The 23,436-nt window shown below is 32.0% G+C and overlaps 1 protein-coding gene across 3 annotated transcripts in view; it reads right to left on the bottom strand.

Moving 5' to 3' along the window:
* The window catches only part of LOC113523163 (C3 and PZP-like alpha-2-macroglobulin domain-containing protein 8), a 267,491-nt gene that overhangs the window by 51,441 nt on the left and 192,614 nt on the right, over positions 1-23,436 (bottom strand). For all 3 annotated transcript variants that reach the window (XM_052898520.1, XM_052898521.1, XM_052898522.1), the window contains 2 exons: positions 5,892-6,020; positions 4,770-4,924 (listed from right to left, as the gene is read on the bottom strand). In XM_052898520.1, coding sequence (XP_052754480.1) covers positions 4,770-4,924; positions 5,892-6,020 — 284 coding nt within the window. The remainder of the gene's footprint in view (positions 1-4,769; positions 4,925-5,891; positions 6,021-23,436) is intronic.

Genomic DNA, 23,436 nt, shown 5'->3' with positions numbered 1-23,436 from the left:
CAATTATTGTCCCACATCACATAAATTGTGTTCCTATACTGAGGATTTCTGCACACAACACTGACCGTGTCTTAATTCGATGCATTTACCTAAATGATAATATTAATTCTCGTTTATATAAATCAAATTGATTTACTTACTATTTGTTGAATCATAGGAATTGAAAAATACAAATACTACATAATCACACTAGTTTTGTGATGCTGGAGTTTGTATCCTAATTGGATATGACAGAAAAATGTGATTATCATTTGTATAAAAGAATATTACAAGCTGATTTCAATAGTACAAGCGCCAACTACATATTTTTCTACTACCAGTATTATTAATAAAATGTTACCTGCTCGTACTTTATTTAGTGGTCATAATATTACGGTAATTATGATGAATTCATGCAATTTTATATATTACACTATAAAAGAGGATTTTCCTACGAAGTTTCGAGTTGTGGACATACTACTGGAGACTGTAACTCATTAAATGGTACATGGACGTCATGCTGTGTATTCAAATGACATATCTCTACATATGCATATATAAACAGTAAATATATCTATGCATTTTGTAGTATGGTAACATGACATTGATTGCTACATTTCAGTTTATGATAGTCTTGTTTATGAACTTTATACCAAATAGTAACGTCTAAATTTGACATTTTTAAAAACAAACAATTTTTAATATAACTAATTGATTTACAAAGTACTCTGATAGCAAACTAGTTTTTTTATTATTATTATATCAGCCGTTAACTGTCCACTGATGACCTTCGCCTTTAAGGGGTGTTTTGCTAGTAGTTGCCAGGCTTGGCAGGCGGGTACACAACCGCAGGCTTTGGTGATTTTTTAAAAGGGACGCTGCTGTACATTCCTCGACCATTCAGTTCCAATAGTGGCCTCTTATGACATCCAGGGAAAAGTAAGGAATGGTTTATTCTATGCCGGAATCACACGACATATTTAGATTTAATTAATCATATTTTACAAAAATATAGAAAATTATTTATTTTAATTAATTTTAATGACAAAAAAAATCATAATTTGATACGGTTTTACCTTCCTTCATTTGATCAAATATCTGTCTTGTGTTTATCTTATAAAACTTTATAGTCATAAGCATAATTATTTTTTAAATGTTTATTAAATACAATTTTAATGTACAAAAATACAAAATGTAGGGTAACGTAACGTAACACCTTAATCCATCCGTGCGCCAAATTTCTTTTAAATGCGTTCAGCCATTAAAAATGAATACGTAATAAACATACAATCGCCGTGTGGTCCCGGCATAGAATAGGCCATCCCTTTCTATACTGTGACTGTCGTAAGAGTCGACTAAGGGAGCGGGAGGGATGGGCAGCAGCGTCCCTCTTCAAACATCTCCAAAGCCTAATTGCGGTTCCCTTATGGGAAAGACTTATGTTCACCAGTGGACTGTTAACGGTTGGAATAATAATAATGAATCCAATATCTTTACAAACTTTTACATTTATAATAATAGTAAGATTAATAGAATTGAAATATAAATAAAAAGTATAACAAACAGAATAGGCGGGTTGCCGGCGTGACCCGTGAGGCCCATTCGTCAAAACCATCGTACTCCTGTTTTTACCCCGACATAGATACACTGAACGGTATTTTTTATTCATTTATTCGTATGTTTATATTTCATGTCGGTTCACTGAACTGAAACACATTTTTCCCGATTCAAAATGTGCACACTCGAGTTTATAAACCGACTTCAAAAGGGCATTTTATTGTTTTTTGATTAGTTGTTTTTTGGTAGATACACAGACACAAACATAAATTACATACTAATTTACTCGTGCAAAGTCGCAGGATACCGCTTATCATCAATATTACCTATTATTTTAATCCTTTTCTTTAAAAACAGCTGTGAACAATGGAAAATAAATAAACGACTGCAGCCGAGTTGGATATTAATTTCACAAAGTAAAGCGGAGTGACAATAAAAAGTTTATTCAGCAATAGCACTCGACAACTTCAACGAAATGGGTCAAAATTTAAGGACCTACTTCGGACGTTTCACAAAATGCATATAAATCACAAGGAATAAACTTCACAGTGTTCGCCGACGTTTTTATGGTTTTTTTTCCAATTACAAAACACAGAACTTTGTTTCAGACACAGAGGCTGTGTTTTGCAGATAAAATTTTAACACAGTGAATCGTTGTTGGTAAACGTTCGGCTCGACGGCAGTTCTTAGGCGGACATTAAAACAGCTTTTAGAGGAAATTAAAAAAAACAACAAACGTAATCTCAGATATCTGGGTAGCAGTGACGAATCGTGGAAAGTTAATGGATGATTTTTGCTGACATTAAAATACGAGTTTGCTTTATAAATATTTTATTATTCAGAAACATTTATTGGTAGCAGTCCAGTTTACGTCGTAATCGTTCGTAATCACCCACTTATATAGAGGATCGTTGTAAAAAAATATTGGTAGATCTACGAGATACGTTTTGATACGTAGACTTGATACATAAAATGTTATTATTAAAAGGGTCCAATAATTGTCTATAAACATAAGTTGATCGACTGACACAACAAATCGGTCCGGACCGGTACTTTTTTATAAAAGCTAGACATTAAGTGTGGGTAATATATAGAAATATCTATATATGATAGTTACAATATCTATACATATATTGACTCAATAACAGATATATTAACTATCGATTACCCAATATATAAAATCATAAAGAAGAACTTGCTCATAATTAATACAGATATCTGACTGGTGTTGGCGATATCGCAACAGATATTTATTTTATACAACTTAGAATGGCAAACAAGCTGACAGCTCACCTGATGGAAAGTGGTAACCGTCGCCTATAGACATGAGCAGTGTCATGGACATAACAGAATATAACTATATACTGTTTCGCAATAAATAGAAGAACTCAATATCTGGATATTGGATATTACACATATCTACTAGTCATAATGACTATAATCCACCTGATGGTAAGCAGGTACTACGGTCCAAATATGAGGGTTGTAATTGCAGAAATTTATACTGTAGTTGTCAAACTGTCGGGGTGACAGCCTGCAAATATATTTTTTCACGCCCCGCATAATATATAAATAAACCTATGGCTGGGAAGAAAACTATCCGTAATGGCTTCCTTTTATGGGAAGAGATGCGTGCCCAGAGTAAAACATGGAGGCATGGTTAAAAATTTAACAAAACACACAACTATATAATATCACCTACCAGGAAGCCATGAGAAATACGAAGCTCTTTTATAAACGTACTTCCCAACCTAAAAGAGAAAGTACCCATAAAAACAGACGAGAGCAATCAATCGAAACCAACACAAACAGGGTGAGGAGAGGAGACTCTGAAAAGTTTTGCTGACATAAAAAAAAAAGGATAGCCCCACCAAAGTTGCTTAAATACCAAACTTTCTCGTATACAATCATGAACTTTGCCGACATCCGATAATTAGCCTGAATATTCAATGATGGATAATTAAAATCTAAAAACAATAATGTAACCCAACATATTTGAGAACTAAATAAACTTTTTATTAAATGTAAAATGTAACTACAACTAATAGCTAACATTTGATCCAAACTAAACAAATAGTGTAACTATTTGTTTAGTTTACGTTATACGTAACGTATATCAATAAATAATAGGCTAAAATAAAAATTGTGTAAAATGGGAATTAAATATTTTCCAATGAGTCGAAAAATTACAATGAATTTAGAGTACCCTGTACTAACATGATTTTTTCTATAATGCTTAAAATGGTCTATTTAGTTGTATAATATATATGCATATTCCTTTATATTTATGTATGTATTATTTATTTTGTATAGGTATACATTAGTAGTTGTTATTTTCTTTACCTAACCCAATAACGAAATATCGCGTTCGTGATTCACTATTCATCGCATAGGTGGACTGGTAGAGAATGCTACTAGCATTAAATCCGCCTTTTGTACCTTATTTTATTTTGGCAAATAAAGTTATTTAAATTAAATTAAAATATAATCTGTAATGTCTATTAAGATTATATAAATATACCCTATTTTTATATATACCCTAGACAGTTATAAACAAAATATGGAATTGGAGTTCAGTGAGATTCAACAGAGGTCAGTGACCTCTGTTAAAAGGCGAAACAGTCCTGTAATAAAGTAATATAGACATTGTACTGGTGTACAATAATTATCGTCACAGAACGAGTTGTGGAGAGTTGGATAAACTGATGTTTTATGTGTGTTTATTTTAGTTTCGCCTTGATTACTTTTGTTTTTATTAGTAAAGTTTTGTAACACAGATTAAGCAGGACCAAACTACCTATTTTACAATGATGACAAAAAATGTAAAAAAATATAAATAAAGAGTACTTTGCACTCAATAAATTACCTATCTATATTCTTAAACATTACTTTTCTCGTTTGCATTTAATTTACTTTTTTATGAAGTATTTATGGACAATATAAACCCGCGTACAGTTTTTGTTTTTATAATTCAAAATTTTGAATTTCGAATTAAAACAAATTGTCGATGTCTATAAATCGAGTGGTCGTTTTGGTGCGCATTTACAATAAATTTAATAACACTGAGTTTAATATCATTGGAATATATTGCGTTCCTTTTACAAAAATAAAAAAAAAATGGATTTTCACAAGAAAATATCTGTCGTTGTTTTAAATTTAAGTAAAGATTTTGAGATAAAGAAAATAACCATTTTCTAGGAAGGTACAGATAAAACAAATTCCACTGTACTCACGTATAATTGAAGCGGCATAAGTCAGTATCATTAGCTGGGCTTGGTGCTGGTACTGCGGCCCAATGCACAGCTCGGCCCCCACTCGTAACTGCCGCCAGGAGGCGCTGTCGGCAGCCACACGATGACCATACACTTGCGCTAGCTATGCCACCAGCCTGTTATAACATCAATTTTTAGTATAAATAATAATACGTCACAAAATTTTTTGTGTCGGCAAAATTAGAAATATTGGCCTTAGAGGCCTATACGTCAACGGAATATGTCCCATTGTCGTGATTCAATACAAATAAGTATGTTTATTTTTTTTTCGTATTTGTTCGACAATTGCCACATTTTTAAATAAAAAAATAGTCAATTGGCTGTTCCTATACTGAAATAACATATCTCTAACTTCCTTAAATAAGACTATAGGAATACTTATACATACAAGTTGCCTGGAACATATCGCTATTTAGCAATAATGCCAACCATTGTTGCCTGTTTTCCTTACAAATTGTAATGCTATTTTTTTTTTTTTCAATATATTTTATGTATCTGTATTTTTTAAGATCATATTAATTTAATTTATTTATTTATTTTTAAGATTGCAAATGTGAAAACTATTTATGGCTCAATATGGATATGATTTAACTATGTATTGATTGAGTGAAGCTGTATGTTTTCCTAAAACTAAATAAATAAGTATCAATAGATTAAGTATAGTTCTGTAATCTATAATATGATCGAACGAATGAGTAAACAGGTACCCACCTTCTCTTTCTACGAACCATAATCAGGCAGTTTAATTTTTTAAATTTTTTTTTAGACTCAAAACATTTAATTAACTAAAATAGCTAGTAGAATTTTGAAAGTTAAAATTTTGTACTCTTATGCTGTTGACACTTTTGTGTAAAACCGTATGTTAAAAAACAGCGCGAGAACAAAATTATTAACCGATTTTAATTCGGAGAAGATTTTCAAATTCATTGCATTTTTTTAATTACTTTTTATCTAATTAACTCTTTCGAAAAAAATTGGTTATCACTTGGAAATTATTTAAATTAAGTAGATATTTGATTTATCATTTACATATATAGCAAGAAATATTCCTAATAAGATTTTCGACACCGTGTAATTAATTACCTGCAATGGTGTAGGCAAATTCTCAACTAAGAGGTAACATTTGGATGTTGAGTTCCAACGCCGGATCCTCTCTCTAGCGAGGACGTAATGTGTTTCTATCTCTTTTCCTTCAACAGCCACCAGCTCCGCCTGAAAAAGAAAAAAAATGTTAGGAACAATAACAGAAAAGAGATATACTTAACCTTATACATGGCGTTCCTATTTTTTTTAATGGGTGATAATAGAATGGTAACCTCGCCTGCATTATCGGTATATGTTGGCGGGGCACCAGTGATAGATGACAGGTGAAGATAAAGGCAGGTTAGTCGGACCATCGTGAAGAATTCAACAAGAATTAACCACGATGGTTTCCAGGGGGAACCACGTGGAGGTCGACCTGATAAGGAATATTACTAGCAATGGGATTGTTAGAATCATTAACTAACAATTTCTTTTCCCTCTGTAAGTAAGTATTTTCCTTCCTACTTTTCCCTTTCCCCCGATGTTCCTATTAGGACAATGGTAGATAGTAGGCTCAAGAAAAGTTATTTAACATTTCGGTAAATATGTAGATAATATGTGTAAGCGAGATCATTTCTTGTAATTATTGTATTAAATATTTATCGAATATTGTTTGTTTTTACTACTGTAATCTTTTGGAGAAAACATTAAAGAACATCTGTCTATTTATATGTATATCTTTATCATTCACTTGAACACTCATAGTAGATATTTTTTTTTTACTTTTATAGTATATTATTTCGATTTTAGCACTGCTATTATTCGCATATTCACAGAACTGGAAAATAAATTATACAATTACTTAAGAGTAAAATAAAAAAGTATTCGTAGAATTTTTATGTGGCGCAGGCCTTTTGTCAAAATTTCAATGTTTAAAATTATTATACATATATTTGGTGTATATAGGGAATTTGGCATATAACATTAACAAAAGACAAGAAAAAGGAAATATGATATACATAGATAAATAACAGAGCAGAACAATATTCGAGCGAATTCAATGAAATTTCAATCATTATAAGTCACTAAGCAAAATTTCTCTCTTACATCAATTATTACATCCCAAGAATTAATTTGAACTTTAAAAAAATATTGTACTTATATATAATCAATTTGGCTGAATCTATAATCACAATAAAACAACTCACTAGGGTACTCTAATTGCATTTTAGAGTATTTATTCTTTTGAAACAATTTGGAAGATTGCCAAAGTCACAGCGCATTAGAAATGTGTCTGAAAGGACTTTTACGTGTTTACTTAGACCGTATGAGCTTTTGGGTGAACAAGTATTTCGAAGCGATATAGCGGCAGAAATTTCTAAAACTCTTGTAAAAATCGTAAATTTGGACATGTAGATTATTACATTTAGGTCCTTTGGTTTGAAAGTGTTGGCTCTGCAGTCAAAGCAGAGCTAGAGGCGAAGCAAATAAAAATAGGTTCTTTTTGTACCTAAGTAGGTATAAAATAAGTATTTTCGATAGTTTTTTTTTTTTAAACAGGCAGCAATGGAGCATATAGCTCACTTGATATTAAGTGAATACCGCCGTCCATGTGTACCCGTAACACCGGATAAATTTTCAGGTGCATTGCCGGTCTTTTAACAAGAAGTATTTTCTTAAAACTTACGATATCGTATCGATTCGAAAATTCACTGCTGATAGTTGATTCCAAAGTTGTGCGTAGAAGAAAATGCTTTGAAAACGCACGGTGGACGACTGCCACTCATTTAGATGGTTGGGATGAGACTTTTATTTATGGCGAGTTGTAATGGTGAAATTTAGTAGCTGGTATCAATCCGAACTATTTCTCAGAATATCTCCCATGATACATTCGATAAAAGATGCATAGAGATGCAACGTCTCAACACAGTTTCACCGGATTGAGTCGGACGGTAAGGTACTGATCATCATTTGAGCTATTCGACGTTAAATGCTGTCTAATGGAGGAAGCTAGTACTATAACGCTGTACTGTGTTTTTACGAAATTAAAAATTGCTGCTTGCACTATAATCTAATTCAATGAGATTGCCATTTCGCCCGTATTTTTTATCCGTAAATCACACAAGCAACCTTATTATTATTATCAATTCTTTATGTTTTTTAACTAAATATTTATAGTTTAATCAGATTTTTTTACAAGGTAAAATACTATTTTAAAAATATAATAATTTCTAAATATAATTAAATTATATTCAAAATGAAGTCTTTCCCTTGAAGAGGAATAATAAAAAAAAAGATAATTGGTTAATTTACAGTAGGATCACAGTAGATCGAAGTTTAAAACCCAAGAGGACAGAAACGGCAGACTCTGTGGACACAATAATGTAAAGTATATATATTAAAAAAAAAATTGTGTCTTTCCTAGAGGAAAACTGCTTCAGTACTCCAATCGTTTCACCTTTTATCAGATAGAAGACTGAACTTACCATAAATTCTGAATGTACTTTACAGCATAAAAACATAAATAAAAATTAAATTCAATAACCAGCCTTTTAGACTGAACATAAAACATTAAAAACATACATAGTTGCTAATGAAATATAGTAGATACAAGTTGAATACCATTGCAGCACATTTCACAATTTATTTCACGATGTTTGTACAATATTCAGCTACTGTAAATCATAGATATTCAAATATTCCAGTTCCGTAAAAATGCGGATGATATACATAAAATACGGACACGTAACAGGCGCATCCGAGAGGAATTGCGGAGTTCAAGTATTATGCCAGATATATACTGCCAAAATGTTGTTTTTTTAGTGTTTATGGGAAATATACTTCGAGTTTAATATTCACAAGCAGGTCTGAATATTTTCGTTTATTAAAAATGATGTTTATATGTGTAAATAATTTACATAAATACACACTTGTGTATGATATAAGGAAAAAATACACTAATATAGTCTTCACATTTATAATATAAATAATATAATCCCCATAAGGGGAGTTTTACCAATAGTTGCCATGCTTGGCAGGCGGGTTGGCAACCGCAATTAGGCTTTTAGAGATGTTTTAAGATTGACACTGCTGCCCATTCCTCGTCTTTCCTTAGTCGCCTCTTACGACACCCACAGGAAAGGAAGGGGTGACCCATATCATAGGCATCCTCTATAAACTGCCATAAGGAACGGTCCTCAGCCACCTGCATCCGCTGATTCCCTCTGCATGTTTATTTATATTACTATTTATGTATCAAATTCTAATTAAATTAGCCAGCCGTTAAAGTAATTAAGTAACAAAAAAATGTCTTAGAAAAATATTAATGTTTTTTTATACAAGTAAACTCTACTAGCCCTACCAACTACCAATCCGCCCGACAAGTGTGGCGACTACTGACAAAACTCCTTATGGGGAAGCCTTATGTTCAGCAATGGATAGTGAACGGCTGAAATAATAATAATATAAAACCCTACTAATAAAATAATTGTAAAAGTTCGTAAAGATGTTTTGTTACTAAATCTTGTGACGGTTCGCCTATAGTACAATAGGTTTAATACCATAAGTACATGAAAGAAACAGGGGTTCCTATGGGTGACCGCTGCGAAAGCTGAGCTATTTAATATAAACAAACTTTAAAGTCAAGGTTCACAATAGTATACAGAGAAGACGTTACCATATATGAAATATTGACACAGAAGGGAAACTCCTTTGATGTGTTTCCAAAGTGTAGTAGATGTCACAAGAAAATTAAATAAATTAAACAAAAATATATTATATTTTATATATAACCAAATTATAGTTTACCTTTTATCATCAGGTTTAAAAAGGATGCATACAACACAGTTTAATAAGGTTTATGAGAGCCTTTAAAGTTTTATAAATTCGATAATAAAATTAATAGAAAATACCAAAATACGTTAACATATAATTAAATTGAATTTGAAGAAAAGTTCAGTTCGAATAATAGGCTAAATCTGATTATTGAAGTATCTACCCTTCGGTGACATAATCTATGACGTCATTAGAGAAAGAATAGAAAGCAAAAAAAAAAAAGGAGAGACGGCGGATCGGCGGGCGCGCGGGAGTCGCTTTTTAGGAATTGCGCAAAAAAAAAAAAAAAAAAAAGAAAAAGAAAAATGGCGCGGGAGTCGTGTTTTAGGGATGGCGCAATAAAATAAAAAAATAACTAGGATATAGATCTGGGAGGGACTGGTTCGATGAAGGGGTTTGAGATCTTAGTGTATCACTATCGATTAAGTGTGTGAAATTAATCAATGGAGGACTGGAGAATCCGGTGAGCTTGTTCCATTTATTACTACGTAGTTAGATTTTTGACTGTGATCGCAGGCAAAGTCTATACTTAATATTTTTCCCAACAACTATTGAAATACGTATTTGGTCGGGTCCAGATGCCTTTGGGTAATGCGTATATCGTTGAATGCAGTCGCATTTGAACAAAGTTTACATCAATATGATTTACGTACTTACGTTATTCTACTCATATACAGAATCCAATTATATGGTCGTTTGATGGAGCCTCATCAGTTTGATTCAATGTTCTAATTGTCCAGTTTTGGAGAATGCTTATTGAATCAACTATTGAACTATTACAATACTAACTGGTTTCATATCTGGTTATTATAAAGTATTTGTTTATTGAGGATAATAGACTGAAGTGACTACGATCTGGTCTCATTGCTGGGGAAGCGGCCGTTGATGGGAGGGGGGGGTTGTTGGGTGGCGACCCTGTAAATGCGGGTGCGGTGTGGGCTGCCTCCATTGTTTGGAGTGACTGTTTTGTGTGTATTGTGGGGCAGTTCCTTGTGTCAGTCGGTGGAAGTTGCCTGTGTTCGGTCGTGGGTTGGTGATGGTTGGGACGATGATGATGGTGAGATATTTGTATTTATTACACTACTACAGTGTTGGTTTGGAATATCTATTCATACATAGCGCTTCGTGGTGAAGTGTTTTTGTACCATTGCTCGGTCGACCAGATTAATGATTCTTGGTCTATATTTGATTATCCATGACTACATGTGGGGATTTGTTTTGCACCGGATGTACAAAGAGACAGCTTAACTGTTGCAGGTGATATTGTGTGAATGTAGTACTTTTAATACATTATTAATTGTGTTGCTAGATAAATTCATGTGACTGTGGGGTGTTTATGGTAAACAAGCCTGTATTGTTTAAATGGATATTTTGTCTTGATTTATTATAAACTTTAATATTGATTTTGTTGTAGTAAGCAAGCTGATGGTAACAATTCTGTGTGTATTACTGATTACTAATAATATTTAATTATGCTGATATTATGGGTGTGGATTTATTTCCTAATGGTAATAAAAGTACTAAGGGATTCTCTGACTATAGTTGCTCTTGACTAGGTGTGGGGTTCAGTATGGAATTGGTACTGTATGACACTTGTGAAGCTATGTATTTTGCTCGTGTTTGGAAAGGGGGTTGTCCTGGCGATGGGGTTTGTATGTGTGTTGTTTGTTCATGTTATATTGACTAGACAAGTTCGGACAGGGTTGGTATTAGTGAGTGTTTACTGGATTTATATTTAATATGCATGTTTTGAATATTTTATGGGAATAGTATGGAGATATACAAGTGGTAAAGTATAATATTAATATTTTATAAATTTGATTATTGAGTTATATGTTTATGTCGGACTGTATCCAAGGAGATATTATCCTATTAATATCAAGTTGGGACAATTGCTTTAAATATTAATAAAGCAAACACTAACACTGATTATTCACTTCTTTAATGGATTTACATTGGAGGTTAGGAATCAAATAGATAGCGTGTTGGGAAGTCTTCACCACACATGTGTTTGAGGAATGTTCTTGATAGTTAGTGCTGTGTGTGTATATTATTGCAAGTACAATTGCAATAAGAATGTTAAACTTCTAATCTTCTGTTCATTCTTGAATTTGAAGGTGGGCTTGGCTACTGATGTGAATATAAAGCTGCGGCATTACTGGATACTATTGGTTGTTTCTGGTGTAAACCATGATCATTTATGTCACTGATAATTTGGTTGTATATTACGGTTGATATATGATGATTTTATATTTGATTATATTAAGCGGGTACGGGTGAACAAGCTTGCTAGTATTTGTTACGTTGACAGTTGTGATAGATAATCAAAATTCAATTCAATACATCAATACGTCATTCAATACGTCATTAATGTGACAGATGTCAAACAAAAGGAGATTATACACGTTATGATTCTATATCTAAGTCTATAGAAAATTTATATAATTTTCTGTTATTTTATAATAACTGTAGGGGAAATATTGGAATTATTTATATGAGAAATTTTACTTAAATGATATGATAATTATTTAAAGACCTAATTTCTTAGGGATTTAATCATGATGATTTAAACACTAAAACACTTGTTTATCTGAGACACTAAAAGGAAGTAGATATAGTATAACTATAGTACAGCTACAATAATTGTATGGGACTTACTGTCCTTTCTATACAAATATATATTTAATCTATATCTTTCACATTATAATTATGCAATATATTGCCTCTAATACTACAACATACACAAATAGGACTTATTGTCCTTCCTATATACCTATATATAATAATTGACCTGGCACTTTAATGTGTAATTTATCAGTACTTATGACAATAACCAATTAGGACTTATAGTCCTCTCTATAAAGCTACATAATTATTTAATCTGATTATTTCACAATGTGATTAATCAAACCTCTACAAATATTACAAAAGATCTCTATTACTCTCAACACAATAATAGCTTGTTGGACTTAGTGTCCTCAAACTTATAGAAAACCCAACTGGTTATTTCACGAGACGTTGTTAACTTGTGATTAATCAGTGTCTTTTAAAGGACTTATAGTTCCTTTAGATATATCTCTCTCTGAATAAATAATTTGTTAATTCACAATGTGGTTAATCAACAATAATATTATATATAATTGACTGGACTTATAGTTCATTCAATAGCACTCATTACTTTTAGTAGCTCTCGACCTATGGGTTGGACTACTCGTTTTTAGGCTTCGGCCTAATCAACAGATTTAACTTGAACCTTGAGTATTCTTGGTATTAAGTAAATAATATTAAATTGACAATGCTATGTTATGATATAGCAATTATCAACATTATATGGCTTGGCCAATTCCAGGGTGTGGAAGGTATCCCCTATCACACAAATCTTCATCTCTATCGGACTGTCTTCACAGGTGATCTCTAATGTCACATTATAGAGCCGAAGGGTTATGTCCCATCAAAGTAAGTTCTGGTGTCTGGGTGATCTCGCTTCTTGGTCTGATCTCTTGTGGAGCCGAAGGGAAACCCCATTGAGTAAGCTCGTAACAGGGTGACGCTGGGAAACAGTTTCGTACTGTTAGTGGGTGATCTCTATGTCGCCATATAGGACTGAAAGGGTCATCGCCCATGAGAAGCTCTCGTGTCGGAGTGATCCTGGGATTTCAGTTCCGATCTTTTTGCCTCTGGCAAACACCAATTTATACTGGAAGCATCGTGGGGCTGGTGGAGCCACTGTAATGTTGAAGTAAATGTACTTATGTTTGGTTTGGAACTGAGAATACTCATGCCCTTATTACCATCAGAGTGCATTAATAAATAGTAATACCCTTCCCTACCTTTTGGAGGAAGAGTTATAGATAGTTGGAAAGTCTTCCACTGGTCCGGGCGTGTGAGGGGCCCGACCGCTCCCCCATTTTTTTATTATTACAGTTGTACTGTGATTTACTATTAAATTAACATAACTTCCTAGTTACATGAATTATGAGTATAATTCATTAATTATTCTTAATCCTTAAAGACTTATCAATCATCTTCATTATTTAACTCCTATCATATACCAATTAAAGAACCTTTTGGTTATTACACACACAACGGGTCCTACATTACTAGACGATCACACATTTATTTATCTGGCCAAATGATCAAGTGTTCTACTATAAGATCTGTTCAATATTATATGTTTATTGTAAAGGTTATATGATTCATAGGGTGTATAATATATATGTATATAAGGCAATATAGGTATGGGGTTATATTGAGGGTGTTAGGCCATTCCTTAGGGTAGGTTTTCATTAGATTTTCATGAGTTTTCATTAAGAAAGCCTTCATAGGCTTTTCTTAGGCTTTGTAGGTTTTCCATGTGTAGGTTAGTTTAGAGGGTAGTTATTTTAAAGGGGTGCACACAGGGGGGGGGGACCATCACAATTGGTGCCGTGACCAGGATATAATTGGTTCATGGCTATTTACATATCAGATCAATAAGAACACTTGGTCACAATTGGAGCTTGTGACTTCAGGGATTGGTTATTAAAATATGAAGGAGTATAAAGTTAAACAGTAATATCTGCTAATAGTATAACTCAAAACCAACTTTGATGATTATGACTAAATAATTATACCGTCATAGATCTAGGATTTGGACCTAATTTCATGATTTCTATGTCTATAGGTAAATAGCCTATTTTACTGTTATCTCATGTTCTTAGGATTTAATTTATCAAATTCATTCAGTGGTTACCTATTGGAGTCAATTATACAACAAATTTACATGATTTGGTTTATATTTTATTTTACTCTATATCAATTGAGTAAATAATATTAAGTATTACACTAATAGGTACATAACAATAGTAGTGAGGATAGCTTACTAGGTTATATTCAGTTCACATTGATCTAATTTTATGCTATAGGACACATTTATTATTCTTTTGCTTCATTAATTCTCAATACTTACTGAACTATTAATTTAACATTATATAAATTTTATAAACAATAATTATGCTATAATGACTTATACATAAAATTTATTAAATTCTTTTTATTGTGAAAGAAATGATTTAAGATGAATTAATGACATTATTTATTTCTGAGGAAATTATTGACTTTTATTTCATAAACTTTTATGATGCAGTGACATTGATTATATATATATAAAAAAAAAAAAAATAATAATTATGATTTAATTTTAATTTAGGATGTTTAAATAGTTTATACAATGTTTTATAGGGATTTCAAATTGAGAGTTAGACGTTTCATAAAATATCATTAGGGTTAGTTAGGACCTTTAGTTACCTTATTTAATTATCTAAATATGAAAATTTTATTAAATGTTTTCATATTGTTAAATTTAATTCCAACAATTAATTAGGATGCTATTATAAATATATTATTTAGGGTTCTTCACATAATTTCTTTATTGCATTTTACAATTATATTTCAGATTCTATTTGATTATTCACTTATTTCGAATTAGACATTTTATAAAAAAAAAAAAAAAAAACTTTATATTTATATCAAAGGGGGATTTTGTAGGCTGTTTATACGCGTGCATTCTCTACATGCCTAAGCATTCTACAAATTTAGATGTTGCGCACACTTAGTTTATTTAGTCCTTTATAGTTGCACATAACATAAAATATTTGTATCTTTTTAAATGATAATTTATTGTACAAAATAAATTAATTGATGTATCTAATATAGTTGGTTGTATTTATGTTGGGTTTGCTGTTGTGATCTTTTGGAGGGGGCGATGGGGGGTGTCTATCTACCTATCTAATGGGGTTACATAATATTTTATTATAAAACTTATTGATCATGTTATTTCTGAGAGTATTAAGAAATAGTCATTGGTAATTTAAGTATATTAAAGAAATTTAAAGAGAATTTATTAAAAGAGTTTTAAATTATGGGGGCCGTTTGTATTATTTTATGCAACATATTTATAAAAGTCTTAAAATTGGGGGGCCGTGCAAAATTTGTCAGACAGGGGGGCCGGTGGTGATAAATTATTATTTATATAAGCTTTACTTCTATGATTAAAATTAATAAATAAAAATTAAATTTATTTGAATTTTGTTACGGACTATTATTTTTTTATTTAATGAACACTAGGTTATTTCTTAGATGAAATATGTATTTGTGGTTACTTAGACGCTTCATAAAGTTTTATTCGTATTGTTTAAATTTATTTTAAAAAATTTATTTGAACATCTTCATTTTAATATTTAATTAACTTGGGATTTTATCTAATCATTTATTTACACTTAGACAATTATTTTAGGATTCCTTTTTGCATTTATTACATTTTAATGCTTAAATTATTTCACTTCATTTCGCTTTAGGTTTTTTACTTAGGCTCTTTCGCTTGTTGATATGTTATACTCATACATTTAAGCTTTTAATTATGAACTTCCATTTAGATGTTTTAATTCGTATCTTTTAAATAGATACTTTATCTAAATTTACTGATACAAATAACGTATCTATTAGGTTCTTTACTTGAAGCTCTTCACATATTTAGGTTTTATACATTTAGACTCCTCACATACTTAGGCTTTTCATACATTTAGGTTTTATAGACTCCTTTACACACATTTAGGATTGTATTCATTTATGCTGTTTATGACATTGTAATTACATGCATTGAATTTATTACATATAAATAAACGAGTATAAAAATTTTAATTATAAAATTTAATGGATTCACTCTATCATTACAGCGTATGCAAATTAATTATAAATAATTATTTACAAATCTATTCATAAATAAATATTATGCTTAATTATTAATATATTAAGTAGAAATTTTAAGGCTATTCATACACATAACATTCAACAAAACATAACTTCGGGTTTAAAGATCTTTCTAATACTTTTATTGTTTTGAGTCTTAAGAATGTCAGAGTGTTAGGCTAGTATCGATGAATCAATGAAAAATTTAAATGATGATCTTAAGCTCTGTAAAGTTAAATTATATACACATATGTGAAGTACATTTTTAGGGTTGGAAAAAAAATTGAACAATAAACTTATCTTGTTGTAATTATCAATCCGGTAAACTCTTTGATAATTAGGGGGCCGGATGTGACGGTTCGCCTATAGTACAATAGGTTTAATACCATAAGTACATGAAAGAAACAGGGGTTCCTATGGGTGACCGCTGCGAAAGCTGAGCTATTTAATATAAACAAACTTTAAAGTCAAGGTTCACAATAGTATACAGAGAAGACGTTACCATATATGAAATATTGACACAGAAGGGAAACTCCTTTGATGTGTTTCCAAAGTGTAGTAGATGTCACAAGAAAATTAAATAAATTAAACAAAAATATATTATATTTTATATATAACCAAATTATAGTTTACCTTTTATCATCAGGTTTAAAAAGGATGCATACAACACAGTTTAATAAGGTTTATGAGAGCCTTTAAAGTTTTATAAATTCGATAATAAAATTAATAGAAAATACCAAAATACGTTAACATATAATTAAATTGAATTTGAAGAAAAGTTCAGTTCGAATAATAGGCTAAATCTGATTATTGAAGTATCTACCCTTCGGTGACATAATCTATGACGTCATTAGAGAAAGAATAGAAAGCAAAAAAAAAAAGGAGAGACGGCGGATCGGCGGGCGCGCGGGAGTCGCTTTTTAGGAATTGCGCAAAAAAAAAAAAAAAAAAAGAAGAAAAAGAAAAATGGCGCGGGAGTCGTGTTTTAGGGATGGCGCAATAAAATAAAAAAATAACTAGGATATAGATCTGGGAGGGACTGGTTCGATGAAGGGGTTTGAGATCTTAGTGTATCACTATCGATTAAGTGTGTGAAATTAATCAATGGAGGACTGGAGAATCCGGTGAGCTTGTTCCATTTATTACTACGTAGTTAGATTTTTGACTGTGATCGCAGGCAAAGTCTATACTTAATATTTTTCCCAACAACTATTGAAATACGTATTTGGTCGGGTCCAGATGCCTTTGGGTAATGCGTATATCGTTGAATGCAGTCGCATTTGAACAAAGTTTACATCAATATGATTTACGTACTTACGTTATTCTACTCATATACAGAATCCAATTATATGGTCGTTTGATGGAGCCTCATCAGTTTGATTCAATGTTCTAATTGTCCAGTTTTGGAGAATGCTTATTGAATCAACTATTGAACTATTACAATACTAACTGGTTTCATATCTGGTTATTATAAAGTATTTGTTTATTGAGGATAATAGACTGAAGTGACTACGATCTGGTCTCATTGCTGGGGAAGCGGCCGTTGATGGGCGGGGGGGGCTGTTGGGTGGCGACCCTGTAAATGCGGGTGCGGTGTGGGCTGCCTCCATTGTTTGGAGTGACTGTTTTGTGTGTATTGTGGGGCAGTTCCTTGTGTCAGTCGGTGGAAGTTGCCTGTGTTCGGTCGTGGGTTGGTGATGGTTGGGACGATGATGATGGTGAGATATTTGTATTTATTACACTACTACAGTGTTGGTTTGGAATATCTATTCATACATAGCGCTTCGTGGTGAAGTGTTTTTGTACCATTGCTCGGTCGACCAGATTAATGATTCTTGGTCTATATTTGATTATCCATGACTACATGTGGGGATTTGTTTTGCACCGGATGTACAAAGAGACAGCTTAACTGTTGCAGGTGATATTGTGTGAATGTAGTACTTTTAATACATTATTAATTGTGTTGCTAGATAAATTCATGTGACTGTGGGGTGTTTATGGTAAACAAGCCTGTATTGTTTAAATGGATATTTTGTCTTGATTTATTATAAACTTTAATATTGATTTTGTTGTAGTAAGCAAGCTGATGGTAACAATTCTGTGTGTATTACTGATTACTAATAATATTTAATTATGCTGATATTATGGGTGTGGATTTATTTCCTAATGGTAATAAAAGTACTAAGGGATTCTCTGACTATAGTTGCTCTTGACTAGGTGTGGGGTTCAGTATGGAATTGGTACTGTATGACACTTGTGAAGCTATGTATTTTGCTCGTGTTTGGAAAGGGGGTTGTCCTGGCGATGGGGTTTGTATGTGTGTTGTTTGTTCATGTTATATTGACTAGACAAGTTCGGACAGGGTTGGTATTAGTGAGTGTTTACTGGATTTATATTTAATATGCATGTTTTGAATATTTTATGGGAATAGTATGGAGATATACAAGTGGTAAAGTATAATATTAATATTTTATAAATTTGATTATTGAGTTATATGTTTATGTCGGACTGTATCCAAGGAGATATTATCCTATTAATATCAAGTTGGGACAATTGCTTTAAATATTAATAAAGCAAACACTAACACTGATTATTCACTTCTTTAATGGATTTACATTGGAGGTTAGGAATCAAATAGATAGCGTGTTGGGAAGTCTTCACCACACATGTGTTTGAGGAATGTTCTTGATAGTTAGTGCTGTGTGTGTATATTATTGCAAGTACAATTGCAATAAGAATGTTAAACTTCTAATCTTCTGTTCATTCTTGAATTTGAAGGTGGGCTTGGCTACTGATGTGAATATAAAGCTGCGGCATTACTGGATACTATTGGTTGTTTCTGGTGTAAACCATGATCATTTATGTCACTGATAATTTGGTTGTATATTACGGTTGATATATGATGATTTTATATTTGATTATATTAAGCGGGTACGGGTGAACAAGCTTGCTAGTATTTGTTACGTTGACAGTTGTGATAGATAATCAAAATTCAATTCAATACATCAATACGTCATTCAATACGTCATTAATGTGACAGATGTCAAACAAAAGGAGATTATACACGTTATGATTCTATATCTAAGTCTATAGAAAATTTATATAATTTTCTGTTATTTTATAATAACTGTAGGGGAAATATTGGAATTATTTATATGAGAAATTTTACTTAAATGATATGATAATTATTTAAAGACCTAATTTCTTAGGGATTTAATCATGATGATTTAAACACTAAAACACTTGTTTATCTGAGACACTAAAAGGAAGTAGATATAGTATAACTATAGTACAGCTACAATAATTGTATGGGACTTACTGTCCTTTCTATACAAATATATATTTAATCTATATCTTTCACATTATAATTATGCAATATATTGCCTCTAATACTACAACATACACAAATAGGACTTATTGTCCTTCCTATATACCTATATATAATAATTGACCTGGCACTTTAATGTGTAATTTATCAGTACTTATGACAATAACCAATTAGGACTTATAGTCCTCTCTATAAAGCTACATAATTATTTAATCTGATTATTTCACAATGTGATTAATCAAACCTCTACAAATATTACAAAAGATCTCTATTACTCTCAACACAATAATAGCTTGTTGGACTTAGTGTCCTCAAACTTATAGAAAACCCAACTGGTTATTTCACGAGACGTTGTTAACTTGTGATTAATCAGTGTCTTTTAAAGGACTTATAGTTCCTTTAGATATATCTCTCTCTGAATAAATAATTGGTTAATTCACAATGTGGTTAATCAACAATAATATTATATATAATTGACTGGACTTATAGTTCATTCAATAGCACTCATTACTTTTAGTAGCTCTCGACCTATGGGTTGGACTACTCGTTTTTAGGCTTCGGCCTAATCAACAGATTTAACTTGAACCTTGAGTATTCTTGGTATTAAGTAAATAATATTAAATTGACAATGCTATGTTATGATATAGCAATTATCAACATTATATGGCTTGGCCAATTCCAGGGTGTGGAAGGTATCCCCTATCACACAAATCTTCATCTCTATCGGACTGTCTTCACAGGTGATCTCTAATGTCACATTATAGAGCCGAAGGGTTATGTCCCATCAAAGTAAGTTCTGGTGTCTGGGTGATCTCGCTTCTTGGTCTGATCTCTTGTGGAGCCGAAGGGAAACCCCATTGAGTAAGCTCGTAACAGGGTGACGCTGGGAAACAGTTTCGTACTGTTAGTGGGTGATCTCTATGTCGCCATATAGGACTGAAAGGGTCATCGCCCATGAGTAAGCTCTCGTGTCGGAGTGATCCTGGGATTTCAGTTCCGATCTTTTTGCCTCTGGCAAACACCAATTTATACTGGAAGCATCGTGGGGCTGGTGGAGCCACTGTAATGTTGAAGTAAATGTACTTATGTTTGGTTTGGAACTGAGAATACTCATGCCCTTATTACCATCAGAGTGCATTAATAAATAGTAATACCCTTCCCTACCTTTTGGAGGAAGAGTTATAGATAGTTGGAAAGTCTTCCACTGGTCCGGGCGTGTGAGGGGCCCGACCGCTCCCCCATTTTTTTATTATTACAGTTGTACTGTGATTTACTATTAAATTAACATAACTTCCTAGTTACATGAATTATGAGTATAATTCATTAATTATTCTTAATCCTTAAAGACTTATCAATCATCTTCATTATTTAACTCCTATCATATACCAATTAAAGAACCTTTTGGTTATTACACACACAACGGGTCCTACATTACTAGACGATCACACATTTATTTATCTGGCCAAATGATCAAGTGTTCTACTATAAGATCTGTTCAATATTATATGTTTATTGTAAAGGTTATATGATTCATAGGGTGTATAATATATATGTATATAAGGCAATATAGGTATGGGGTTATATTGAGGGTGTTAGGCCATTCCTTAGGGTAGGTTTTCATTAGATTTTCATGAGTTTTCATTAGGTTAAGTCTTCATAGGCTTTTCTTAGGCTTTGTAGGTTTTCCATGTGTAGGTTAGTTTAGAGGGTAGTTATTTTAAAGGGGTGCACACAGGGGGGGGGACCATCACAATCTCTCTTAAACGGTGAAACGGAATTGAATTAAATTTGCTAAATGGATAGGTTATACTCTAACATAGCACAGGATTTTTACTAATATTATAAATGTAAAAGTGAGCTTGTTTGTTTGTTACCTTATAGCACCTTAACGGTAACCAATCACTATGAAATTTTATGTACATGTAGGTAATTACTGTATGGGATCAAAAAGATATTGGCTACTTTTTATCATATCCCGATTACGCAGACGAAGTCGCACATAAAATCTATAATATATATATATATATATAATAATATATATATATATATATATATATATATATATATATATATATATATATATATATATATATATATATATATATATATATATATATATATATATATATATATATATATATATATATATATATATATATATATATATATAGATTCATGAGAGGAAGGCCTCTCATGAATCTATATATAAAGCGCAGCTATATATAAAAGGAAAAAAACTTACTAAAAATATAAATAGGAACATTCAATAAATACAAATTACGTTTCGTTTTGGCATTACACTTACACTTACATTGCACTTACGTCTAACCTTTATACGTCTATATCGTATATGGCGTGCCCCACGCGTGGTTCTGACTGATACGGAGTTTTATTACATTTTATTTTTATGTTTATTGAATTCTCTAGTATATGTAAAGGAAGGGGATATATAAGGCTTTCTTATAATTCAATATCCGATTTGCTTTTTAACTCTATCTAACAAGTTGATGATTCTATTTAGAAGCTCGAGGGGCGAGTAGGCGTTTCTGGTACGAATTATGTCGATTCGATTGTTTATGTTGCATCCGCGTGGTCCCGGCATAGAATTGGCTACCATTTCCATTCCCGTGGGTGTTGTAAGAGGTGAGTAAGAGAACTTAATGGACTAGGGATGGCAGCAGTGCCCTTACAAAAACGACACCAAAGTCTGCTACTACCTGAAGTTGCCAATCCGCGGGTCAAGCGTGGCAACTATTAGCAAAACCCTCCATTTGCGGGAGGCCTATGTTCAACAATGGACAGTAGAAGGTTGATATAATGACAATGACATAATCGTTGTTTTATGTAGTTATCAGTCAAGGACGAAATTAGTAATATGCATATGTATATTAGCTGTATCCTGCGGCTTCGCCCGTAATTGTAACGTGATGTTGAATAGTCTATCTTTCTCAAGAATCAAGATTTTTCTTTCTCAATATCTTTCTCAAGTTCTCAAATGTAAGAAGAAATCTTCAAATGAGACTGGTAGTTCCAGAGATTAGCGTGTTTAAACAAACAAACTCATCCGCTTTATTATACTAGTAGATTAAGCTATCTTTCATCTGTAACTTCGTCAGTTTACCCAGAATATATTCATTGACGATTACGACCTACCAGTTTTCATCAGGTGAGCCGTAAGCTTGTTCGACATTATAAATATTATAAAAAAATTATTAGAATATAATGTCCTTCTCTGTCCCAAATAATAAGTGTATATAAAATCTCACAATGATTGGTTAAGTCGTGAGGTGCCGAGAGGTAACAAGCAGTCACATACACATTTATAATATTTACTTAACAGCCCAAGTACAGAATTATTTTTGTACATTTTAAATATTAAATCTATTTTAATTTACCAAATTTATATATGTTAACTAACATAGCATACATGCAACATATATAATGTTACATATACATAGTTCCAAATTTTATACAGGTAGGTGCATTATACAAATTCTTGAAAAAAATCCCACACATATCTAATAGTAATAATCTACGTTTATGTATGTATATTTGTGTATAATGCTGTATGCTCTATCTATAAAATGGAGATAATTATATTTTTTTAGTTTATTGAAAGTGAATCCCATTCATATTCGTAATAAAATATCACTTCCCTCTTCATTTTGACAAATAAAATTTTCATATGCAAGGTTAAAATGCAAACACTCAGTATGC

The sequence above is a fragment of the Galleria mellonella genome, unplaced genomic scaffold (assembly GCF_026898425.1).
Source record: "Galleria mellonella isolate WM207_F2 unplaced genomic scaffold, CSIRO_AGI_GalMel_v1 utg44, whole genome shotgun sequence".
In the NCBI taxonomy this organism is placed as follows: Eukaryota; Metazoa; Arthropoda; class Insecta; order Lepidoptera; family Pyralidae; genus Galleria; species Galleria mellonella.
Note: the sequence above shows the minus strand (reverse complement) of the source record. Positions and strands in the feature narration are given on the sequence as shown.